Raw genomic sequence first — 27112 nt, forward strand, 5'->3', positions numbered from 1 at the left:
TCTCCAGGTTACTTAGAAAGTTACAAAATATTTATGCCTAACAACTTTCACATTTGCTCCACAATTGACTGTGGTATCAAATATTGCTAGCATGACTGTGAACATAAAATAATCTTACATATAACATACTCTTGCAAATAAGGACCAACCACACATGATACAGGAGATCTATACTCAGATTTCCTGTTTTGTTTTAAACTTCAAATGAACCACAGAATGCTCTTTTTATCAGAGCAGTGATGCAGAGGGAGAAGATGTTTATACTCCCACACCATTTTCCAGCTAAAAGCACCTCGTGTTCAAGAACTGCTATGTTTTGTAGCAGGGGAAAAAATACACAGGCATGAAATGGGTACCTATAGGTATTTTTTTAGAGAGATGGGGGGTTGGTGGTCCCAGAACAGAAGCCCTGTATGCAAGAAACAGCAGAATCGGAGGAGGAGATACATTTTGGGGAGGGAATTCTCTGACACAGACTCTGGAAGCTCCAACTTCTAAACTTCCTAGGTAAGGGATATTCCTGGAGCTGGACTTAGCACCCTCTTCATGGCCTGAGGACATGTCTCTCCTATCCTCTTCCTTCTCTGAAGACTCTCCCAAAGACCTTGAGAGGAAACCACATCCCTACCCCACTCCACCAGTCAACAGCTGCCAAATCAGACAAGGACCCTTTAAACAACCATAGGTTTCTCAGGAAAAAGGGTGGAACTGGCTATCTGGTGTTCCTCAGCAGGTACTTAAGCTTTTGGTCTGGTTAACATATCTGCTGAAAACAACATCCAAACCTGCCTTGCTTGCTGTTTCTGGCTTAGCCTTGGAGCCATTTATGGTTCTGATCTCCTGTGTGTTCAATCTCCACTGTAAACTGCTGTAAGTCTGGCTCCCAAGATTACACTCATGCCCTGATTTGGACTCACTCTGTTACTGGCATGCCTATGATGGTACCTAGAACAGGATAATTTATCTCAACTCAAGTGAATGGGATGGAGGCATTGGCAGCAGATAGTCAGGTGTTGCAGCAATTGATCCAACCAACCACTGAGCACCACTTGCCATTAGATGCTGTGACATCAACCCATTTCCTGGTTTTAATGGGGGGGGGGGGTTATGTGACTGGACCAAACATGACCCAACCATCATTTGGTGCACCCACAGCATGATCTTCAATTCCAAGTATTATTTGTTAAATATTTTTTTACCCTGACTTTTCTCCATTTACGCAGACGCCTTTGCAATACTGCATTACTATTGGACCTACCTACAGAGAATCTCCCTGCAGGGTCTCTAGTTCTATTTTGGGAAAAAGAAGTAGATGAAACTGTGATTGTGCAATGATCACTGGTCCCTGAATAAAATCACAATTCACAACCACGATCCCCTTCCTCTAATCCCTGACTTGTTTGATCAACTCCAAAAGGCAATACCAAATTCATCAGAATGCAGTACAGTAGTATATCAAGCCCGACCTTTAAGGGGCATATAACCTGAACTGGATCAAAGAGGAAGATGAATGGAAAACAGTGTTCCAGGCTTGGCACTGCCCGTGGTACATGGTATTACCCATGTATGCCATATCCTACAGCAAGTATGAGAGCATTGACTGTGCCAAACTAATGAACTAATAAACTGTGCATTCAGCCTGTTACAGATAGAGTTTCTCAGTCACATCATCACCCCCACAGGACCTTCGTATGGATCCACATATAGTCCAAACAGTGTTGGTTTGAAATCTCCCCAAGTCTATGAAGGACCTGCAACATTTTCTGGGGCATGCTATTACTGTCACTTCATGTCCTTCTTTCCCTCCATTGACTACATTGGTGGGAGGGATGGGATTGGGCTCTCAAAGGTCTTTCCCCTCTTTGATTTCCAGATAACTTATGTTGTCCCTATACAGAACTGGGGGGCAGATGTTCTCTCAAGGAAAACTGAATACCTTCATAACCCAGATGAGGTCTCTCTGACATATTTTATGCATTCTGAAAATTTTGCAGCTATCCATCAAGACCAAGACCCTGCAATGAAAAACAACCTTTGAGGGATATTTGTTCCCGAAAAATGGCAGCTGCTTATCCCCATTAAGCTGGCCTCTCATCTCTTGAAGTGGTTTTCCATTCAAGATTGCAACCTCTGAAAATTTGCTTTTGGTTCAGGATTACCTTGCGGTACTCATTTTACATTAGTGTACTATTAATATAGCATTTCCTTAGTGTATCAGAATCTAAAGGACTTCTTTGAATTTTGTAAAGTCATGTTTCCTTATATGGCTGAAAAGCAAGTCAGTTTTTTATGCTGAACTTTAGGGTCCAGTATCAGAGTTCATTCAACAATTGTTGTGCTGCAATTTGGAGTATGTATCGAGAGGAGAATTTTGCTTTTTAATTTTTTAATAGTTTTTGTTGAAATATTAAGAAGCGAGATTGCTCTACTGCCACTTTAAAGTGCCATTAACTGTGTTGATTATCTGTTTGGGATCTCTAATTTTGAAACTACTGTACTGTATATTGATTAATTATCTGTGAGATCATTTCACAGCATTCATTTATTTAAAATATTTATACTTGTCTCTTAATCACAAGAAACCATTATGATCATTCAAATGGAAAGTGTTCAAAGGCTTCAAGAATACAAAACATTTTTTCCCCACTAAAATGACCATGATGTTATTTCTGAGGCTAGATTATTATTAAAATACATTGAGATAATGGCGCAGGAATGCAACTGTCAGAAATCCAGTAAAATTCCTATTGAGAGGATTTCTGTTTTTCGGAATGTTGAGCTCTTACATCGTTACATTTTCCCATTGGTTCAGCATGACCAGAGATGCCACCTGGGCAGCCCAGTTCTATCCAGTGCTGTTAGAGTGGGGCTTGCATGGACCACACTGTATCCAGTGCTGGTTAGGAGCAGGCTGAAGGTTCCCTTACCTCTCTGGGGTAAAGGAACATTTGTTCTCTTACCCTGTGTTGAACCCCAGCCTGCCCAATGGAGCTAAATCACTGGTGCAAATCTAAGAAGCCCTGTGTCAGGGAAAAAGGCTCAGGAGAGGGAATAGGATATGGTGAAGGCCTTCTCCACAGATCCATCTCCCCCTCTGTCCTTCATCTGCCTTGTTAACCCCCGCCTCCCCCCAGCCCTGCACTACTTGGAGCAGCTCCTATCTGCTCAGGCACAGCTCTGGATCCGGTGCCAGTGGGATGGCGCAAGCCTTCCTGATGACACTCCTTACTTGTGTGGTGCTGCAAATGTGTTTTACAGCACATTTATGACACTGGCGCAGCAGCGCAGTGTCTGTTGCCCAACCGTAGTTGGTGATTTGGATTGGGTCGAACATTGCTTTGTGTCCACCACTGCTGTGGTGTACTAAAAAAAGCTCCTTACCATGTTCCATCATGTTCTTTTTGGAAAAAGCGTGGGATTAGCATGCATTTGTTGGTTTCATTTTATTTTTATAATTATTTATTGCTTACTGTAGTTTATGGTACTGTAACCTTTTTGTTTGCTGCCTTGATACTTTGGATGCAAACTGAACCGTAAACAGTGAAATCAATAAAGCGTGCAAGTTTTTGTCGGCTAAAGTCTATGTGGTGAGATGCATGAAGAATCCTTTTCCAGAAAGCACATGGTCACATTTAAATATAATACATGTGCTTTTATTGCCACATAAGATTCCACATCCCAGACAGCAAGATTTTCTCAGTGTCAGGTTTCCATACTGAGTGGGCACAGTGGTGAAACTTGATTGAGTGTCTTGTGGCACCTGGAAGGCCCTTGGGACTGGGATGTCATTCTAGACCCCCTCATCTGGAAGACCTCCATGGGACTGACTTCTGAGCAAGCATACATAGAATTATGCTGTGACAGATGCAGCAATCTTAGAGCCCAATCCAATGCACGTCTACTCAGAAGCAAGCAAAGTCATCCGGGCTTTCTCCCAGGTCAATGTGGATAGGATTGCAGCCTCAGGGCCCAATCCTACCCAACTTTCCAGTGCTAATGCAGCTGTGCCAATGGGGCATGCGCTGCACCCTGCAATGTGGGGGCAGTCACAGAGGCCTCTTCAAGGTAAGGGCACGTGTGTTCCATTACCTTGGGGCTGCATGGTAGTTGCACGGGCACTGGAAAGTTGGGTGGGATCAGGCCCTCAGGCTACAAGGTGCCACAGCAAAAGTGCCAGCCAAATATCTCCAGCTTCTCCAGGTCTCCTGTATGGACAGCTATGGAGACATGCAGCACCATTTTGTGCTTGGAGCCGAGTTCAGGGGGGGATTGTGCTGGAGTTTGGGTGCTACACAACCACAGGAAAGCGAAAGTGAGGCAAGGAGGCCAGGGCTTGGCTCTGCCCCCCCCCCACAGCTCTTTGGGCGCGTGCTGGGTGGGAAGCCAGGGTTTCCGATGGGGGAGGGCTGGAGCGCGTGTCTAATTGCAGCCTCGCCTCGCCTGTGACCTTCAGTGAACCTGCTGAGGCCGGCCTGGTGGCACCTGTCCCGGCTCAGGGAAGGAGCGGGCTGTTCCTGCTGCTTGCCTGGGAACTCTCGCTAGCTGGCTGGCTGGCTGGGTGGCCACTACTGGCGCGAACTGCCCAGCGCAGTCAGTGCGCCCCGGGAGGCGCCACCCTCAGCAAGGGATGCGCGCGGGCGCGCTGCTGCTGCGCACGGAGACCCGCCTGCTGAAGGGCGAGGGCAGGGAGTGAGGAGCCTCGAGGGGGCACTGAGCCGAGCCCAGGCTGCGGGGCTGGGCGGGGAGGAGCGAGGCAGGTGCTCCAGCCCTCTTCAGCCTCGCCGCGCCCGGCTCCCCCTGCCGGCAGCCACTGCAAGGACCACCACCATGCGCTGCAGGTGACCTGGGCGCCGGCTCTCCTGGCAGCGGAGCCGGGTGGCGCCATGGGTCCTCCTCGGGGCTCCCAGCGGGCGCCCCGTCTGCAGCCACTGCTGCTCCTCTCCGTGGGGCTCCTGCAGCCGGGCTTCGTTTCTGCGATCTCGGTAGCCGGTCTGCCCCAGCCGGTGGCCATGGTGGGCATCAGTCCCAGCCCCGGAGTGGAGACCCCGCAGACGCCCAGCGGGACCCCCTTCGAGGAGACCCGGCTCCACGTCTTCACCTTGGATTACCTCCACGTGCAAATCCCCTTCGAGATCACCCTCTGGATCCTGCTGGCTTCCTTAGCCAAGATCGGTAAGTGACGGAAATGCAGGGTGACCGGATGCGATGGAGGGCAGAGTGCCCAGACCTTTAACCATCCTATAGAAGAGGGAATGTGGGCAGGGGCAGCTCTACGTGGAAGGGGTTAAGAAGCTGTCCCTGCCCACATCGCCTCTTCTATGCGATGGTTAAAGGTAGAGGCACTCTGCTCCCCCTTTATATCTGGTAATGGTTAAAGGTAGAGGCACTCTGCCCTCCATTACATCTGGTCACCCTGCAGAAATGGAAAGAAATCCCCATCATGTCAAGGGCTACTGGGCATTCACCCCTTGCCCCTCCCCCGGTAATGCTTGCTGTGTATCAAAAGGGGTAGCACAGAGGAAGCAGGTATTATTATGCAGTAAAATATTTTTAAAACAATCATCCAAAGAACAGCCCTTAAGCACTGTTGTCTTTTTCATCATAGGAATGGTAAACTGGGCTCTCCCTCAGTTTTGATGACAGTTGAGATGTGGGAAGGCAAAGTAGCACAGCTCCTGAAACTTTTCCAGAGATCACTGAAAACAAGGACATCTGAGATTCCTGCACTGTACTGTTTTCTGTGGTTAGCCTGATAGATAACCAGGCATTTTGGCTGCAAACCTATCTGCTCTCTCATCACATTGTCTAGAATGTGTCTGACTTCTGGCCTAGATTGGGCTCCTAGTTTTGCAGAAAACTAAGCAGATTCCTGGTTCAAGTTATGAAAGCAACTTGCAAGCATGTTTTGCTTTTGTGAACAGTTCAAGAAAACGCCTCGAGAAATGCCTAGAGAGATATTTGCCTTGGAAGATGCCTGCATAATGACTTACTCTTGTGTAATCTGATTCCTTTATGCATTCTAGCAGGTGTTTTTTCTCTTCTTCAGAAACTGTGTGTGTTTTCAGATCACTTAAAATGGGTGCTTTCAATATAACTAAATATAATTAAATGAACTAAAAATATAACAAAAAATATTTCAGTTAAAAAAGAAAACAACCCAAACTAATGTTAGAGTATGGGGGTGGCGGTGTGTGTTTGCTAAGTGTAACCTATGGTGGTGGAAATTCACTATAAATCCTCTTATCAGCATCTCATTCTTTCACCAGTTCTTAGGCATGTATTTAACTCTTCAATGAAATAAGGGCTTGGCTTAAAAGTGCTTGGTTTTTCTGGGTGTCTCACATTTTATTTCAAATTACTATGATTGCTTAAACTTTAGTATAGCATACCCTTAGACAACTCATTTGGAGACAGGCTGAGGCTGCAATCCTTTACATACCTGCCTCAAAGAAAGTCTCATTTAACTCAAGGGCACTTATGTTTAGACATGCCTAGGATTGCACTGCAAGTTCACTAGGTACTCTGAAATACGTGATACTGATTCTAACTGGGGAGCTGTCTGTAATTCAGTGGTGGGATACATACTTTGCATGCAGAAGATCCCAGGTTCTAACTTCAGGTAGAGCAGAAAATGAGTCTTGCCTGAAATCCTAAAGAGCTACTGTCAGCAAGTGCTTACATTGCCAGACCAATGGTCTGATTCAGAATAAGGCAGCTGGTATAGTCCTAGCTTTCAATTGCAATGCATTATTTTTAAACATTCAGTTGCTCACATGAAACCTGTTACATTTATTCACCAGGAACAGATTTTGAGCCCTACCAGAAACCATAATCACAAGGGTCATGTGAATTGGCTATATAGGATTGTGTTGTCTAGTGGTTCCCAAACGTTTTAGCATCAGGACCCACAAAAAAGTTTCACTTTACCAGCCATTACTGTGACTATAATGGTGATTGGGCAGCAGTGTTCCCCACAAGTATGAGATTGTTTAACCCTTGATGCAGTTAGTCTAAACTGCCTTGTCAGTTTTGCGACCCACCAAAATTGGGTCATGACCCACTGGTGGGCCACAGATCCACAGTTTGGGAACTGCTGTAATTCTAGCCATTGTATTGAACTAGGAGCCAGCTCAGATGACCTTTGTGGTCAGTCTTTCCAGTCTGGCAAACGCTGTTCTCAGAATCCTAGTTTCTTATCTGTATAGTAAGATCAACTGTTAAGGATCTTATGAAGATGTGTATGACGACAAGAATACTACATATAGTAATAATACATGCTGTACATTGCACAGTACATCAAATATAGTTTTTGAAACATCTTTTTTGCATTTTTATATTTTGAGCCTGGATTTCTGTTATTTAATGGCTGCTGGATCTTATCAAGTCTTGACTGAAAGTAGCATTGGAATTTTTTTACTTAAATCTTCTTGGTCACTTTTCAGAGGCTAATGCATTAATATTAGTATTACCTTTAGTATTCACATCATGGTCTGAAATGTCTTTAATTAAAATAATTGGTTTTGAGAGTACAGTATTAAATAACTGTAGAAATCTTTGCACAACATAATAAATGAATTAAATTATTTTTTAAGTGAACATATTGTTCCCCTTAGCCTAAATCTTATGGGATATTACCTGAATTACAGTTCAGAGGAGCTTGTTGCACAGTTTAGCTGTATTTTCCCATCAGTTTTGATTACTGTTATACATTATTTTTATAACATGCTGTAGAAGGAACACCACCTGGCTTTCTGTGCTGTTAAAGTGCAGAAGAAGAGCAGCAAAAAGTGGTGCATAAGACTTTGTGTTAGTTTTTTACACAGTCAACTGGGTGTAAGTCAACTGGGTGTAAGTGTTGTATTGGCAACTGCAGGACAAATTTGAATTTATAGTTCCTGAAATGAAACCTTAGTGCTTAGGGTGAACTGTTTCAATAAGGCAAAAGAAAAATGAGGCATAAGAGAAATTAAGAATACAAATAGTGGCTGTTGACAATTTACTAAATAACAACAGAAGACATAAATGTAAGAAGCTGCCTTATATGGAGAGCCTTGATCCTGAGAGTAGCTCTCAAAATGAATGTGTCTCTGCCCTAGCTAGAGGCACCAGGAGGGATTGAAGCCTCTGTATGCACATTCCATATGCACAACAGATGCTCTTCCACTGAGCTGCAGCCCCTCCTTAATTTGCTGCTGAGCAATATAATCCTAAATATGTTTACTCGGAAATAATTTTTTTTTAGTTCCATGGAACTTGCCCTGGTCAATGTGCTTAGGACAACAGCAAGTCATCTCTGAATATTTTCTAAGTCTTTCAGAATCAAGTTACAGGGTGAATTATTGGCAGCTTTGGGAAACAACCTTCTTGGTTTTTCTCAGGGCACAAGTTGTGGAAAGCAGCAACAATGATTGAATGCTTTGATCACTAGTTTCATATCTTTCTGAAATGACTTTGGACTTGTATTAGCACTTTATAACCTGTTTCCTATGGGCCATTAGGGTGCAATATTAATTGGCAGTAAAGAAGTTATTTAAATAGTGTCAATGACCTTCCGATTTCTGACTTTAATTCCTTTACCTTGAGTGAGACTGCAATCCTATCCACACTTTCCTGAAAGTACATCCCATTGAATACTTTGTTGTGAAATAAAAGTGATGGACTCTTCAGTTTCATCAGACACAGAATACCCAAACCCTGTCCCTCCTTTCTGTCATAGCAAATAGTAATCTCTCAGACTTGTGTATGTGCAAACTCTCCTACATTTCCATCCTATATTGCACAAAAGGTTTTATTATACTTGTTTCATTCTTCTTAGGATTTATCCTGACCTTGCTTTCAGCAGCGGACCTCTCCAGCCCCTTGTCCAGGGCAAAGGTCCGCGATGGTGCCCCCCACGGGCTACTGCCACCCCCTGTGCAATAATTCACACCCCTACTCACCTGAGGCTCACTGAGCCTCATGTGACCCAGGAGCACATTGGGGAAACTTATCTGAGGTTCTCCAACACTATAAATTATGCTTCCAGGAAACCGGAAGCAGAGTTTCTACTTTCATCGGGAGCCTCAGGGAGGCTTCCGCAGGGCCCTAGTGTCTCGCACCTGGGGATTTTGCTCCATCAGACCTTATGGTAGGTCCACAACTGCTTAGTGGCATGATTTAGCCCTAAGACCTGTGATGAAATAACATTATTTATAGCCCTGTCCTATCCTCTGCCATGCTAGAGCATGTAGCTGCATGTTATAGTGGGGTGGGGGTGACCAGAAGGCCAAAAGTTTTTTTTAACTTACCCTAGGAAGGCTTCCTGGCTGCCTTTGGGTTTCCTCAGACCCATTCCAACTATGTTATCCCTCTGTGCCAACTATGTAGCTGCTGTAAGTCCAAGAAGACAAAAGGGGATACAGTAGACTAGGAAAGGGGGTATAAGATCCTGGTGCAAGTTGCTGCTACTGAGATCCACCCCCTCTGTCCCCTGAACTGCCCCCTGCTCTCTCCCTCCTTAATCCAAACCTCCCTCTCCCTGCCCACAACATTCCCTACTGCCAACTTACTGGGTTCAGCACAGCCTGGGCTCTGCAGTAGTGGCTGCAAGTGCCCTGACAGCACTGCAAAATTTGCACCATTGGTGGGCCTTTTACAGCAGCATATTGGTGATACTGTTGTAGAAGGCCCATAGGATTGAGCTGATATTGTATAATGTACCATTCCAGCTTCATATCCTGGTTTATTTGCAAGCTCTAATTAGAATAAGCCAGAATTGCCTGGTTCAGATGTTGCAACAGATCCTAGCTTTTCTAAGCCAGGATCAAAAGTAGTACCCTTCCTGCCCTTACATGCAGAGGGGAGGAGATGCATCTGGAAATGCTTCCCTCTATAGAAGTCAACTGCCATAGATTAAAAGCAGGGTTTCCCAGAGTGGTTGTGATCCAGTATTAAAACATTAAAAAATGAAATTAACAAATAACTGGTGTTCTTTAAGAAGAAAGGCATATGTTATTTTGTTCTCATTATGTATGCTAGCAATTTCACTCCTTTGCTCTTTGCTCTTCTTCAGGTTTTCATCTCTACCACAAGTTGCCCCACATAGTGCCAGAGAGCTGCCTCCTAATTCTGGTTGGACTCCTTCTAGGTGGAATAATGTTTGGAGTGCAGGAAAAGTCCCCACCGGTTATGAAAAGCGATGTCTTTTTCTTGTATCTTCTTCCTCCTATTGTGCTTGACGCTGGCTATTTTATGCCGACACGCCTCTTCTTTGAGAACTTTGGTACTATTTTTTGGTACGCAGTCGTGGGGACTCTCTGGAATTCATTCGGCATTGGTATTTCCCTCTTTGGAATTTGCCAGATCGAAGCCTTTGGCTTGAGTGATATTACTCTGCTGCAGAGCCTGCTTTTTGGCAGCTTAATTTCAGCTGTGGATCCTGTGGCCGTGTTGGCTGTTTTTGAAAACATTCATGTCAATGAACAGCTATACATTCTAGTTTTCGGTGAGTCTCTACTGAATGATGCTGTGACAGTGGTAAGTTATCCTGCCTTTCCATTTGAACATGTGTACCGTGGCTCATATCATGAACACTTTTTAAAGCACTTTCTGTCGTTTTAAGCTCTTTGATCTTTTCATATTTCGTTCATCAATAAAACTCTGAGTGCTGACTAAAGGTCAAAACAGGAATTGTATTGTGTGTTAGAAAACAAATTAGAGTATAAATGCTTGTAAGACATGGTAATAGCTTGGATATTTTCAGTGGTTTATATAGTTATTATATTTCAGTTATTTTGCTCAGGAAGCAGAAGACTCTTAGGAAATAGAGTAGATGAGTGTTTTGCACTGAGTGACCAACAGGAGTACATGAAGTCAGAAAATCATATGGATACTGCAAACAGAAATTTGAAGTAGCCCTACCTTAATGTGGATGCATGCTGCTATTTTATGAAACTCATCCTGCACTCCTTAGCTGAGTGTAACGTTTAATCATTAACTGAATTGGTTTGACACAACTGTAGATTTCATTTACCAAGTCCATTTGCCATGTGTAAATCACTAAATCAGGAACATGACTAGACTTTGCCCTTGCCTCAGTTTTCTTTTGGATATGCATCTTTCTGCATCTTTCTGATGTATTGCTCTCTTTCTGCTGTAATTGTTATAAATACTGTAATGCCTGTCTCTTTGCAAACCATAACAGACATCCACTGTATTCATTTAATAATGAACTAAGGAAGTGAAATTGTTTTAAGTTTCATATGAATCTCTGCTGTTCTGCTCTCAGAGTATGGGAGATACAAATAAGCTGGAGAGTATCTTTTATTGAACAAACCTCATTTTGCACAAGGTTATGTAAGGTTTTGAGTTGGCACAGAAATGCCATGTCAACATAAATGTCAACTCTTGTGTTGAAGAGGTTTGCACACTCCTAGTAAAAGATGTCACATGTGTTTTGAAGAATTCTATTCATTGAACTCATTCTCATTTAATGATTTTATTCATTGTCATTATTTCAGGCTTAGATCCTTTCATTGTTCTTTAATTTTTCTGCTTCAATCACTTATACTTCAAGTTGGTGTCATACTGCTCTCCCTCCCAAGAAAATTATCTTTTAAATCAGCATTTCCTTTTATGTTTAACTAGAAGTTGTCCATATCTTTTTCATGCCATTGAACAAAGTTGAAATGGCCACAACAGTGTTTTGTATTGGAGGTGATCAACATAAGTGGTACAGCCCAGTATTCAAACTGAACATGTGTGTTTGTTTCCATTTCTTTCCATTTAAAGTTTTTTTTTTCCTAAGTCACAGATAAAAAGAACTAAATGGTCTTCACTAGAAATGGCCTTTGATTGAAAAATAAAGTATCAGATTTTAACAGCACAATTCTAGGCATGTCTACTCAGAAGTAAGCCCTATTGTGTTCAGTGGGGTTTACTCCCAGGAAAGTGTTATAGGATTGCAGCCTAAATAAGCCAAGCTCTGGAGATTAATGAAATATTTATAAAATGTGCTATTATTATGTTAAGACCATAAGAACCCTGCTAAATCAAGCCACAGGTCCATCTAATCCAGCATCCTGGTTCACACAGTGTCCAGGCAGATGCTTCCAAAAAATCCTAGAGGGCATGGCAGTAATTGTCCCCTCACTGTTTGCCCCCCCCCCAGCAACTATTCACTAGCACATTGTCTCCAAATCTGGAAATTCCATTAACAGTCATAGTTAAAACCTATTAATAGACCTATCCACCATTAATCTCTTAATGCTATGTAAACTAACATCTATCACATCTTGTAGCAGTAAATTTTATATATATAATTTTATTTCTCTCTATCATGTGAGCTGCCGTCATTTAGCTTCCTTTTTGAAAATCTCCAAATGATTAGTATCTTGCTTCAACCTCGTAATTGTTTCCTTTTCTGAATGTTTTACCATTCTATGATATCCTCTCAGTTGGGGCCATCAGAACAATACATAGTATTCCAACAGTGCAATCCTATCCACGTCTGTCAGAAGTAAGCCCTGTTGTATTTACTCGCAGGTAAGTGTGTAGTTGATTGCAGCCCTAATTCTGTCACACTATATCAGTGGTCCTCAAACTGGTGGGTTGCAACCCACTAGCCTGAGTACCGCTGTCCCTTTCCTTTTGAGGGGTGGGGGCAGGGGGAAAGCAGTAACACGGTCATGTTGTGCTGCTGTGGGGGAAGGAGGGCTGTTATTTAACTTTACTTAATTGCTGCCGGGGTGCGGGGAGCCCTGCAGAGTGCTCTGCAGGGCTCCCTGTGGCTTTTAGAATGTTAAAAAAAAAATCACAACCCACTTCCTGTTTAGCGATCAACTGGGAAGTGGGTTGCAAACTTTTTTTTTTTTTTTTAACTTTCTACAAGCTGTGGAGAGCCCTGCAGAGTGCTTGGGGGGCTCCCCAGATCCCAGCAGGATGTAAGTGAAATAACTACTCCCCCTTCCCCCCCCCAGTGGTGTGATCCTGGGGATCGCATCACTGCTTTCCACCCTGCCCCTGCAAAGACTTATCTCAGGAGTTTTACACCTGAGACGTTTGAGTACCACTGCGCTATGTGATCATTTTGTGTATTTACACACATTTTTTATTTTTTGCCCCATTATCCCCATAGAAGCCTCTAACTGTACTTGGAAATTCGGCATTTTAAAAGGAAACTGCTGTTATGCATCTCTGTGGGGATTCACCTCCTCTATGATCTATAGCTCAGGCTATGTGCAGGCAAAACAAAATGGTGGCAGAAGTACTGCCATGACCCACCTGTCGAAGACCTCTGAAGCTTGTGTAATACTAAAGTCCCAGTTTATAAATACAGAAGAATGAAATTTTAAATGAAATGTTAAAACATTATGCTGAGCTGTGCTATAGCGGAATAATACATGTTTGAATGTTCCTATACTCACACACACACAAGACCCTAAAATACAAAAAAGATATAGTCAGCAGAAATAGTTCAGCTTTGCCTTCTTCCTAATGTGCTGTTGAGGAATTATTATGTGCAGTACAGGTCCAACCTTGTTATACATGAATTTTTTATACACTGATTTGCCTCAACACGAATGGCCCCTGCAAATGAGAAGGAATGTGCTGATCCCTGGAGAAGGGGAAAAATGCATTCCTCTAAAATCACAGTTCAAAAAACTGCTTTTCTTACTGTTGTAGAGAGACAGTCATGTAAGCAATCATTCCATTCGTCAGCTGAGCCAGGCAAAGGCAGGGGGTCCTTTGCATTTCTAATTGCTGATTGTCTCTCTACAATAGTAAGAAAAGCTGTTTTTAAACCACAATCATAAAAGGACACACTTTTTAATTTTTTGAACTACTTTTATTTAACACATTTTATGGTATCAGCAGGGAAGCCCAGAATCAAACTCCTGTGGTTGTCGAGGTGTGACCTTATTAGGAGCATGGAGGGGCAAGAAACCTGTAAGTGGGTCTTTAAATCTATTTTTCCACTTTTTTAATCCACGGATTTTTTTTTAGCCCTGTAAGGGTTCTGGAACAGAACCCAGTGGATAATGAAGGGCAACCTGTACTTTTTTTTTCTTGTTTCTTCTTCATAAGGAGCACTCAAATGTGAAACAGCCCCCCCTCCCCTTGCAACTTAAAGCTGTTCTGTTCAGGAAAAGCTTGTTGTTCTGTTCAGGAAAAGTTTTACCATTTCATTCTGCTGACTATATGTGAAACAGCCCCCCCCCTCCCCTTGCAACTTAAAGTTGTTCTGTTCAGGAAAAGTTTTACCATTTCATTCTGCTGACTGTATAAGCCTAGGTTAAATGGTTGACATTTGATTGGAATAAGTCATGCCTAGGGAATGGAACAAGGAAGTGAGCAAGATGTTAATGTGAGATGGGAGTGTACTGCTGAGGGTTCAGTATTTGTCTCCTACAAATTGAAATTCTATTTTAAAGTGTCTCAGAGCAAGGTAGTTTTGAGACTTATTTTTACTTTGACACTTGTTCGAAGTGTCATCAAGTCCATTTAACATGGGCAACTTCAGGGGAAAAAAAGTAATTTGAGGGAGCAAAGAGGTAGTAAACATCATTGTCAGGGAAACAAAGATCTGTGCACGTTGTTTTGAGAATAAGCAAGTCTGTCTATAACTCTCTTCAAATCAAGAGACTTTGACTTAAAAACAATAATTATGACAATCAAATCTCTTAACTGTGTTCACCGTTTGAATGCATAACAATAGTTTTATGTATTTAAATCGGCATAATACCCTCCCTACAAGGAGTTCAGGGTCGTATATGTGTCTCCTCTCCCCTGATATCCTCACAACAATTCTGTGAGATTGGTTAGACTGAGAGACAGGAACTAACCTAGGATAAACTAATAAGCTTTATGACTCCCGTTCTTCCTGGTCTAAGAACAAAACTCTAGCCACTGCACCACTGGCTCTGCTCTGTCACATGAAGAATTGCAGGAATGCCTACTCCTCTTAGAGGTCTTTCCATGGTAGATTTTGGTCCAGAAGCCTTTGTGGAATATAATTAGTATTTCTGCAAAAAATGTATGTACTTGAGAGTTGACTCAATCCAATTTGACTTGCATAATAATTCTGCTTTCCAAAATTTAGCTAATAATAATGTGTTGGCACTTATACAGCACCTCAGCATTGAAAGCATTTCCCGTACATTATCTTGCTGCAATTTGGATAACTGCTTTATAAAGTACTTTAAAAGAAGGGGCTTGGTGTAGAATGGGTCAGGTTCAATCTCTGGCATCTCCGAGTGGAGCAAGGAAGTACCCCTGTCTAAAACCAGATTGTATCAAAGCAGTAGTAGAATAATAGGGGACATCCACTAAAATTGAGTGTTGGGCGGGTTAGGACAGACAAAAGAAAATTTTTCTTTACTCAGCGCGTGGTCGGTCTGTGGAACTCCTTGCCACAGGATGTGGTGCTGGCGTCTAGCCTAGACGCCTTTAAAAGGGGATTGGACGAGTTTCTGGAGGAAAAATCCATTATGGGGTACAAGCCATGATGTGTATGCGCAACCTCCTGATTTTAGGAATGGGTTAAGTCAGAATGCCAGATGTAGGAGAGAGCACCAGGATGAGGTCTCTTGTTATCTGGTGTGCTCCCTGGGGCATTTGGTGGGCTGCTGTGAGATACAGGAAGCTGGACTAGATGGGCCTATGGCCTGATCCAGTGGGGCTGTTCTTATGTTCTTATGTTCTTAAGCAGGGCCAGCCCAACCAAAACCAGCCAGAGCAAGCAGTACTGAACCAAATGGATCAATAATCTGACTCAGTATAAAGCAAGTTCATATAGTGGATGGTGGGCTGCAAGGTTGAAATCCAGGTTACTTGATCCATGGCTCCGTCAATGTACTACAATTAATATCAGGCCTGGCCGAAGCACTGTCCAGATTCTGCTGTTCCTCTTTTTTCTTTTTTTCATGTGTTCAAAAGCACGCTAATACCCCACCCCCATCATCACTGCTAATTTCCCTCTTTGTGCCTTATCCTCCTTCACCTCTTGTGCAGAATTGACCAAGTGGGGGGAAATCTTCCTGGGAGCGGAACTGGAATCTTTCCTGTTAGAGAATTCTTCCTGCCTGCCCTGGAGGAGAAGGAGGTGATGGCGGCGAGCAAACCACCCTTTTTCTGATTGCTCTCTTGGAAAGAGATTGAGAGTAGGGTTGCCTCTATTTTCTCTTCAGACTCTTGTCACTGTGATCCTTGGCAGCAGTGCTAGGGATGAATGTGTTCTCCCACTTGCCTTACTTGCTCTCCAAGGAGAGTGAGAAGGGGGTAGGGCAATGGCCAGGCAGGTGGCAGGCCAGGGGAGAGGGCAGGCAGCATGGAGCATCCCCCACACCAGTTTGTCACCTCCCCCAGGCTGCTGCTTGAAGCACCAGCTTCACACCGCATGGATGAGCTGGCCCTACTTATACTACTGTTGCACTACAATCTGCACAATATGCTTTACTATCATCTAATGAAATCTAATTGATGATTCCAAAAAACAGTTGAGAGAGTAAGGGGAAAACTGTGTGTTAGAAAGAAACTGTGTGTTAGAATGTGTGTGTTTGGTTGCTGTTTCCTTTTTATATCCAAACACCATAGGCTATTTACAGCTTTCTTTAAGGCTTCCATTGGTTTTTTGGGGAAGCTCCTTTGAAACTTCACACTTAACTAGTAAGGTTTTTAAGGAAACTTCTATTGAAAACTAATGGAAGCTTTTAAAAAAAAACTATAAACAGCCCATGGTGTGCGTGATCAGGATCAGAACTGAAGTGGAGACTGAGAGGTAAAGTGCTTCCTGCTCCCCATCCCATGATTTCATGGTTGTTGTTTTTTTTGTGATCCTCCTTTGCACTAGTTAAATGAAGAAAAAAAAATAAAAACAACAGCAAAACAAACACATTCTTCATAATGTACAGTAGAGGAAAAAGGATAATACGTTGTCATGCACAGCATGTTCAAGGGAGTATGTTATGGGTTTTAAGATAGGCATAGGTATCAAATATTTAGAATCTTTTTTGCAAATGAAACTGTGTGAAGTTCACACAATGTGAATGGATCATATATGTTTACATTCTTTTTCAAGAGCCAAAGCTTAAAATATATAGCAGCATAATCCACTTAATGATAACCTACAGATGTGAATCATGGAATATAACATAGAGAAGTAGCTGATGGTGGCTGAAGAATGCAAGGCTGCAATCCTAACTACACTTTCCTGAGAGTAAGACCCATTGAACAAAATAGGACTTACTTCTGAGTAGACCTGTTTAGGATTGTGCCCTAAGTAACTATCTGTATCTGGCTTCACACCCAGTTGCTTAAATATTGAGAAAACAGGCTAACTAATAAGAGTGTCAGGGGGCATATTCAGAAAAAAAATATTGGTGTAATACATGCATGTGATATTGGAAATGATTTCAAACAAATTTAATGTAGTTGGAGAGGGAGATCACAGACTAGTTTTATTAAGGCAATAAATTTAAAAAATATTAAATGTAGTAAATACCACAGATATGAACTTAGCTGTAGCTAAGCTCTTTTAAGTTCCATTGATTCCGATGGGAGGGAATGTATGTGTTAGCAGAATCAGTGAGAGGTATCAGTAGTTAATTTTGGCTTGATCATTCCGCATGTATTTTCTGTCTTTTGGAAATTATTACAATGTTTATTTCTAATTTGTTGTATTGTCAGAAATGACCTAGTAGCTATACGTTTTCCAATTAAAGTTACACTGTGGTGATTTGAAATATAATTAGAAAATAATCTAAGAGTCAACTTTTTCTCTTTATAGGTCCTGTACAACTTGTTCAAGTCTTTCTGTCAGATGCATACAATTGAGGTCATTGACATATTTGCTGGAATTGCTAATTTTTTTGTAGTTGGAATTGGTGGAGTTTTGATTGGAATCATCTTAGGCTTTGTAGCAGCTTTTACTACTCGTTTCACCCATAAAATTCGAGTGATTGAGCCACTGTTTGTCTTCTTGTACAGTTACCTGTCATACATAGTAGCTGAAATGTTTCATCTTTCAGGAATTATGGCGTAAGTACCCATTAAAATGTACCATCCTAATAATATCACAAATGTACTAGAAACTTTGACCTCTGCTCTTACTTTAAGTTGACTAGTATCTGCTTTGAGGTCACCCCATAATCTTACAACAGTTTCAAGATCTGAATTAAGGTATGCATATCTACCTACGTTAATACCAATATGACTCTGAAACATGATTTGATACTTAAAAGTGTGTAAGGTTTTAAGAATCCTTTTCATGATACAAAGCCATTTTCTTATGGCTCAGACCTATTGGGCTTTAGTGCTGGCAGAACGCTGGCAGAACACTGCTAACTGCTGCAAAGTGCTGTTGTTGGCTCTCCTGTCACCCCCCGGAACAGGTAAGTCAGTGGGAGAGTTGGGTAGGTGGGGGAAGGGCATAATGGGGGCAGAGATGAAGAAAAACTGGCCGGGAGGGAGATGTAACAGGGTGGGAAGGCTGCGGGAGGGGGTGAATCCAGCGATGTTGGTGCGCATCAGATCATATCCCACTTTCCTGCAATCTTCCTACCTCTTTTCACACCTCAGACTTGTGCTAGCAAAATAGCTAGTGCAGGTCCAAGGAGACCCATTGTGCAGTGGAAGTTTGCAGAAGAGTAAGGTGATTTAAATCCCCTTTCACCCCTGAAGCCTCCCGATCTGCCTTCCTTCCCCTCTGGATGCAGCATGCCTGTTTTGAGTGTGGCTACACAAGTAGGTGGGGGAGGATAGGATTGGGCTGCTAGTCATTTGATGGCATAACTGTTTCATGATGGCAAGTCTAACTTGGAAGTGCTTTCATGGAAATATGCAGCCACTGGTCTCTGCATTTCAGTTCTCTCTCTCTCTCTCTCTCTCTCTCTCTCTGTGTGTGTGCGTGCATGCGTGCGCGTGTGTGTGTAGATTTATAAATAGCATAGCTGTTACTCAATTTCTTCCTCACATGGTGTGGTTCTCTCATAGTTCCTGAACAGGGACTCTGAGATGCCAACCCACCTGGTCATTGTTCCACTGCCACTAGTCCCTAGCATACCAGGGCTCTGCTGTCTGTGAAGCCTTGAGGGAGCAGGTATGTTTCTTTATCAGGTTCTCAACCCAAGTTCTGGTTCTCGCCCTCTGGTAACCTGGCTGTCTACCAGAACTTAAAGCAGGAATGAAGCAGAATAAACACAAATTCTAAACTGGGTTCTATTTACAAGGACAACTTTGGTAGAAATATATATTTCAGTTCGCTTAATAATGCAATCCAACTGAGTGGTTTTAGGTGTGTGATTTAGCTCTTCCCTGCTAATTCCACCTTTCCATACTGAATGGCTAGGAAATTGCCTTTATATACTTGGGGTTGCTTAGAATCTCTCAGTTGACTATCTGGGAGGGAATTTAAAACCAAACTGCCCAGCCAGCACTTTTTAAAAGCTTAAATATTTTTGGAGGGAAACGTGTAATTTGAATTTTACCGAAGTTCACGCAAACAGTAAAGGAAACTGTTTTTAACCTCTGCTCATACTACATAGAAAGAAAATTGCAGTGGTGTAGCTATGTCATCTGGCACAAAATTTTTTAGGGTGCAATCCAGAGGCACCCTTGGGCTGGTGCAAGTCCCTTGTGCCGGCCCAGGAGGGTTGCAAAAGTGCCGTAAAGCACATTTGCACCTCCTCACGAGCAAGCCGTACCAGTGTACAGAGGTGCACTGGCACATGGAGGCTGAATCCAGCCTCCGTGGCAGCTTCCACGGCAAGCCTTGAGTTGGCCCAGGTGGGCTGACACAAGGCTCTGGGATGGGTGGGGAGGAGGTAGGAGGGAGGCGTTCCGGAGCATGGGGGAGGCCAGGTAGTGGGCAGCCCTGGGGGTGGGCAGGTGGGGAGCAGGAGGCGGGGCTGGAACCCAGCAGTTATGCTGGATCCCAACCCCTGTTCCCAGGGAGTTCGGAGCAGCTTCCAGCTGCTCTGCTCGGTCTTGTGCCACCTCAGGAGTAGCCGCCTCAGGTAAGGCACGCTGGCCCCTATGGGTCTCCTCAGAGGTGGCACAAGTCCGTGGAGACCCATAGGGGCCAGCGTGCCTTACCCAGAGGTAAGGGAAAAAGTTTCCCCTTATCTCTGGCTGAGCCACTTTGGGCACCTATCCCATGCTGGATACAGCACAAACCTCCTGGCTTGCCTGTTCTAGCACAGGATTGGATTGTGCCCTTAAATATAGCCCCCCCCCCCCCAAGGCCTCAGAAAGCCTTAGAAAGGCACTTCTGGTTTCTGGTACTTCTGGCACTTCTGGTTTCTGGAAATGCCTTTCTAAGGCCTCTGGGAGGCCTTCTGAGGGATGGGAAGACAGCCTTCCCAAGCCTCAGAAGGCAGCTTTTTTGCCTTAGGTCCACCATTGGCAGGTGCAGGTTGGCGGGTGCAAGTGTGATACTCAGTACAATGTACTCCCATGCCCCCTGAGCTATGCCACTGAAAGATTGCAGCCTTTTTCCTTACAGTTCCAAGGCAAGCTTATAGGTAAGGCAGCTAATTTATTAGTAACTGTATGAACCCAGGGGTACGTGGAGAGTTATTCTTGGATATGCTAACACAGCTGGTTTGATATAGTGGTTAAATCAGAACATTGATTACACTTAACTGAGGTTTACATATCTAACTCTTAACCACAATTAAGGTGGCAGAGGGAATTTGTATGGCATGCTATAATTTCTTTTTTAACCACAATTCAGAGTATGTCTTCATCAAGGTGTACTATAATTTTTTTAACCATAATTCAGAGTTACGTCTTCACCAGCTTTGAGTCAAACATAACTATTAATAATACCTAGTCAGAAAATTATTCCAAATGCTTCACAAATGATTAGACTAAAAAAAATCCATTCTCCATCTTTTCTGATAAGATACATATATGGCATGCTATAGTGTAGTGCAGGGGTGCTCAATATGTGGATCGCGATCTACCGGTAGATCGCGAGGCAAAATGAGTAGATCGCGGAGTGCCGACCCCCCCTTTCAGGTGCCTCTGGGAGGAAACGCCGGGAGTAAGGCCCATTGTACTCAATGGGGCTTACTCCCAGGTAAGTGTGGCTAGGATTGCAGCCTCACAGCCTAATCCTAGGCATGTCTAATCAGGAGTAAGTCCTGTTATACTCAGTGGGGCTCAAGGTACACCAACATACATTGTACACATAAATGTTATATGTTATGATGGTGCGAACATTGTAAAAAAAACTCTGATAGATCTCCGGGCCTTGCTGGGTTTCAAAGTAGCTCTCGAGCCAAAAAGTGTGAGCACCCCTGTTGTAGTGGTTCTCAAACTTAGGGAGACTTTTACTCCCTAAGTCTTTGCGTGGAAGGGGCTAGGGCAGCGACGCGATCCCTAGGATCGTGTCACTAACAGGGATGAAAGGAGGCTATTTTTTACTTATTGAGGGCAGCTACAGGAGTTGTGAGAAGCCCGGAGCAGCCCTCCGCAGGGCTCCTAGATGCTTAGAATGTTGACGTAGAATGTTGAGAAAAACCAATTGCCAAGCAACCAGGAAGAGCTAATCTACCGTTTTTTTCTCAACATTCTAAATTCTACGTCAACATTCTAAGCATCGGGGAGCCCTGCAGAGGGCTACTTTAGGATCCCCGCAACTCCTGCAGCTGCCAGCAGCCCTCAGTAAGTAAAAATAGCTCCCTTTCACCTCCATTAGCAATGCAATCCTGGAGATCACATTGCTATCTCTACCTCTTTCCCCACCCCTTAAAGGAACAGGGCAAACTTTACACAAGCTGGTGGGTCGTGACCCACCAGTTTGAGAACCACTGCGTAGTGAAAGCTGGGCTCACATTCAGATACCTGTGCTAAATATTTATTAATAAGCAAGTTTCTTTCATTCTACTCCTAATAGGTAGTTCTTCAGGGCTATTATTTCATTCAGAAATCACTGTCTGAGCATGAGAGCTAAGAGCTGTACTGCAGCTTCATATTGGTATGGTATCTGGTGTTCTGGCAAGTGAAAATGCTGAGTTACTGCTTGAATTAGCTGGCCGTTCCGAAGCTGTTTCTTTCGTCCCCCTTTTGAAGTAGATTCATATCTAAAAACTGAATTTCACTTGCAGATTTCTACTGAAAGATCAATAAGAATTAGCTAACAGGAATTTTTTTTGGTTTTGTTTTGAAAGTTTAACATTTTAAGTGTACTCGTTTTAATTCTTACATGGAACAGAACTAATTGATTTGCTTTTGTTTTTAAATTGCATTCATTGTGGTTTTTTTGTCCTCAGTAAGATGACTCAACAGATTGCAAAACTTTTACAAAATTTAGTGGTAGTTCAGAGAAACATGATCACTATAACTAGTGATCTAGTTTTTTCCAGTCACCAGACAGAAACTGTCTTGTTTGTGCAGTGATTTGCATTAATGTTAGGTTTGTGATAAGGTGCAGTTTGTAGTTTCATTAAAATTTTATTCCTTCTCCTGTTTTAGAGACAGTTTTAAATAAGTAAATGTAACTATACTGTGTGCTTAAGTTTGTTTTTAACTAAGTGGGCTTAAATGTGCCTAATTCTGTTTTGAATTATGGTTAAAAAAGATAATTGTCCAAGGAAACAAAATAAAAATTATGAATGAACTAGCAGCTCTTGGTTGTTGTAACTAATGTTATGAAATATCCTAAATATAATGCAAATCATTCCAGCCATCAAGGGCAAAATCCCCAGTTCTGTTGCACTGTGTAGCTATGACAATCAGCAGGTACCAAGCCAGGCAAACTCTAGGCATATTTAGGAATTGCGATACTGCATAGTTCAGTGGTCCTGTGCAAGTCATTGCAACTCATAGCGATGACTGTTTTTCAATATTTCACTTCAAACTGACTCCCTAAAAGTTGTGGGTGTTGATGTGTGGTGAAAGCTTTTAGAATTTACTGTTGGGCTGCTCCACAACATGTAACAGTTTTCCTGGTGGACCAGACTCCACTTGATTACATTACCATGGCTAGCTACCATGCTGTCTGGGGCCTCTTTGCACCCTAGGTATCTGAAAAACTTTGAGTGAAGTTCAGCTCATGCAACAGGTTTTTCCTGTCTCTTCTGTTGCAGCTTCTTGTATCTCTGAACAGTCATGGGATGTGGCATGAGGGGGAACAGGAATGGAGAGAGCTGGAGCAAGATGCCTGATTGGACTCCCTTTCTTAAATTTGTTTTGTACTGTGTAGTTTGTTTTGTCATGGCCTGGGCCCTGGGGATTTTGCCCCCTGCCCCCCTCTTTTCAGGCCCATGGGAAACACAGCTGGGGATGCAATCAGCAGAAATTGGAGACCACTTCTTGTGCAAATGGAAATACCTTCCACTCACGCAAGGGCTTTCTATGATTTAAGTGTCCCCCCCTAAGAATATAACCTGTAAATGTAACCATCACGTATTTGGTCAATACTGATACATTGTCAAGAGCCAAAATAGGCTGTGACTTTATGCAGAGTGCAATATTTGAGAGCGGACCTGTTTTTGCTGCTGTGTAATGTTTTGAATGGCTATGTCATGAGTAAATCTGGCCAGGGCCGGCAATAAAGGACATTTGATAGGAAATGGAAAGTACCCATAATGTAAAATTAGAACAGGAAGCATGGCAGTACCAATCACACAAAGTATGCTATTTGCAGTTCATCCTCTGTCATGAAATGGCATCTTGTGAAAAGTGAAATTATGGCACACTAAATCCCCCTATGCTGAACAACAGCAAAAAGGGGCACTGAATTATAGCAGACATCTAGCATTCATGGTCAGCTGCATACTGCAAGTGAGAGCAGTTGAAGACTAATCCTTTTCTGATCTAGACAAGGAAATAAAAATTAAGACATCTCTACAACAGTCAGGAACGAAGAAATGTATGCATATTAATTTACCATGGCTAATTAACTCTGTGAACAGGTTTTTCAACTTCCCTAAGTTTAAGCAGCACTTTGTGATGTGTTATGAAGTGATGCAACAGACTTACCATTCAGTAAAATAGAGGGGAGAACTGTGCTTTGTATGTAAGCCTCTTATAGTGTAATCCTAAATAAGACCCATTGAGTTCAATGGGATTTAATCTCAGGAAAGGGTGTATAGGATTGCAACCCTGGTCCCACTGCAATCCATGTGATACTTGTATGTAATGACGTGTATCCATAGAATCAACCAGAACAGCAGTCCTGTGCACGCTTACCCAAGAGTAAACCACATTAAATTTAGTGGGACTTACCTCTGAGCAAACATACAGCAAAACAGGCTACACATGCACTGAATTTTTCCTTCAAGTTGCTGCAGTTTCCCCCATGCCATCAAATTGGCCAGCTGATTTTTAAAGCCCTCCTTATTAAAAAAAACAACAACAGCAGCAGCAGCAGCACAGATTAGAGAGTTGTAAAATACTGCAACTGAGTGGTTTGAAGTGAGAACTTCAGCAAGTCTACGCAGCCCTTGTCTTGAGTGTGCTTCAGCATATCTCTGGGGTCTTCTGTAAATATGTTTAACATCGAAACTGGAATGAACAGATAAAGAAACTGAATGAGAGATCATTTACTCCTGCAGGATAACATCTTGTGCCATGACAATGAATAAATACGTGGAGCAGAATGTTTCTCAGAAGTCCTACACTACAATAAAATATTTCATGAAGATGCTGAGCAGTGTCAGCGAGACCCTTATCTTTATATTCATGGGAGTGTCCACAGTTGGAAAGAACCATGAGTGGAACTGGGCCTTTGTTTGCTTCACTCTCCTGTTTTGTTTGATCTGGCGTGCACTGGGTGAGAGATGCTTTAATTTCCTTGATTGCATGTTAACATACTTTACCAGTGAAACGTGCTTATCTTTTCATGCAGTAGTGTTTTTGAAAAAGAAATGAATAATCTTAACAGGAAGTAAAAACTGCTTGAAAGAAAGATACATGCATGACCTTGAAGACTGTGGGTCTTCCCAGAGGACCTCTCAGATGTTATTACAAGCACTTCAGAAGACCAGTCTCTGATCCATAAATTATAATCTGCTTACTTTTTAAGGCATGCATACCCCCACTCCTACAGGGCTACTCAGGCAAAGGAAGTAAAACAACAGTTGAAATACACTGTAAAGTCTGTAAATTAATTCAGGGCCCAATCCCACCAGCACCGCTGACCTGACTGTCGCAAACAGTGTGGTAAGGCACTTTTGTTCCACCTGTAATGTTAGTTGGTGCTGGACCTCAACGTTATCAGCAGAGCTTTTTGGAGTGGGGGCGGGCAGGAAGGGAGCAGAATTGGGCAGGCTCTGCTGCCATATCCTGAATCCCCTCTTGGGCTTGGAAACCTGACACAGGTCTGCTCAGTTCTGCGCTAGCTCAATAGCTAGTGAACATTTGTTCCCTTACCCTGAGGAGACCTGATGCTGCTTCCCTGCCCCATAGGATACAGCGGTCACCCAATTAAAGCCAATTTTGAGTTTTATTGAGGGCATTTGACCCTTTAAAACTACAGTCAGTTAATTTAAGGCTCTAGTGATTATCAGGGCTCTGTTAATTTCAGATCTGTGTATCTTCTCTATTTTTTTTTAGGCGTGCTTACATTGACTCCTATCATTAATATGTTCCGGACAATTCCTATAACATTTAAGGACCAATTTATTATTGCCTATGGAGGCCTACGAGGAGCCATATGCTTTTCTCTTGTTTTTCTGCTTCCTTCTGCTGTGTTCCCTAGAAAGAAGCTTTTCATTACTGCTGCTATTGTGGTGATATTCTTTACTGTCTTCATTCAGGTAAGAAAGCTCCTGTTACATTCTCTGGGATGGGACTAAGTTATTTGCTTTGGAGATTTTTGTCACAGCAAGGATTTGGGTTTCCAGCACTGAATGTTTCATGCAAAAGCAACTATGTGAGCTTTTAAATATAATAAATGAATTTATTCCCAGGAGGCAAAATATACCATAAATGCCCCTTTTTGACTTCATCTTGAGTCAGCCAAGTGGCAAATGAAGGCAGGGTAGACAGTAAGAAACATTATGTTAATGACTTTGCTTGCCTTTGTCCTAGCCATTTCTCTTTCTCCTTTTTCCTGGGCTTGGGGACAGAGCTGAGCAGTGTGAACACAAGCCCCTAACAGTAGAGGTTTGCTGGAGGACATATGGAACCCCTGACCTAATTAACATGGCATCTTCTCATGTCACTTCTTAATGTGAAGTATCTCAGAGAGGTACATTACTGCTGTTATATTGTTATTGATTTCTACCTCACTTCTTGCTTGAGTATTTGAGGTGGCTTACAATGATAAAATAGTAAAATATCACAATAACACATAAGCAATATAAAAGAAATTACAGCCAAATTGCAACACAAAACAGACAAAACAGATGGGAACCAGTAGTAGCAATTAAATCCTGATCAATAAGATCAATTACATGTTACCCTCACCAAAGGCTACTGAAAAGTCCCTCACCAAAGGCTACTGAAAAAACTCCACAGTCAGGGAATTAGAGGACAGGTCCTCTCGTGGATTGAGAACTGGTTGGAGGCTAGGAAGCAGAGAGTGGGTGTCAATGGGCAATTTTCACAATGGAGAGAGGTGAAAAGCGGTGTGCCCCAAGGATCTGTCCTGGGACCGGTGCTTTTCAACCTCTTCATAAATGACCTGGAGACAGGGTTGAGCAGTGAAGTGGCTAAGTTTGCAGATGACACCAAACTTTTCCGAGTGGTAAAGACCAGAAGTGATTGTGAGGAGCTCCAGAAGGATCTCTCCAGACTGGCAGAATGGGCAGCAAAATGGCAGATGCGCTTCAATGTCAGTAAGTGTAAAGTCATGCACATTGGGGCAAAAAATCAAAACTTTAGATATAGGCTGATGGGTTCTGAGCTGTCTGTGACAGATCAGGAGAGAGATCTTAGGGTGGTGGTGGACAGGTCGATGAAAGTGTCGACCCAATGCGCGGTGGCAGGGAAGAAGGCCAATTCTATGCTTGGGATCATTAGGAAGGGTATTGAGAACAAAACGGTTAGTATTATAATGCCGTTGTACAAATCGATGGTAAGGCCACACCTGGAGTATTGTGTCCAGTTCTGGTCGCCGCATCTCAAAAAAGACATAGTGGAAATGGAAAAGGTGCAAAAGAGAGCGACTAAGATGATTACGGGG

General features: G+C 42.8%; 1 protein-coding gene across 1 annotated transcript in view; it reads left to right on the top strand.

Moving 5' to 3' along the window:
* Positions 1 to 4883: 4883 nt before the first annotated feature.
* SLC9A2 (solute carrier family 9 member A2) overlaps positions 4884 to 27112 on the top strand; it is a 34952-nt gene continuing 12723 nt past the window's right edge. The window contains exons 1-5 of the mRNA XM_066621336.1: positions 4884 to 5172; positions 10052 to 10515; positions 17765 to 18015; positions 24540 to 24757; positions 25540 to 25742. Of these exons, the coding sequence (XP_066477433.1) occupies positions 4884 to 5172; positions 10052 to 10515; positions 17765 to 18015; positions 24540 to 24757; positions 25540 to 25742 (1425 nt within the window). The remainder of the gene's footprint in view (positions 5173 to 10051; positions 10516 to 17764; positions 18016 to 24539; positions 24758 to 25539; positions 25743 to 27112) is intronic.

This window comes from Tiliqua scincoides, chromosome 3, assembly GCF_035046505.1.
Source record: "Tiliqua scincoides isolate rTilSci1 chromosome 3, rTilSci1.hap2, whole genome shotgun sequence".
In the NCBI taxonomy this organism is placed as follows: domain Eukaryota; kingdom Metazoa; phylum Chordata; class Lepidosauria; order Squamata; family Scincidae; genus Tiliqua; species Tiliqua scincoides.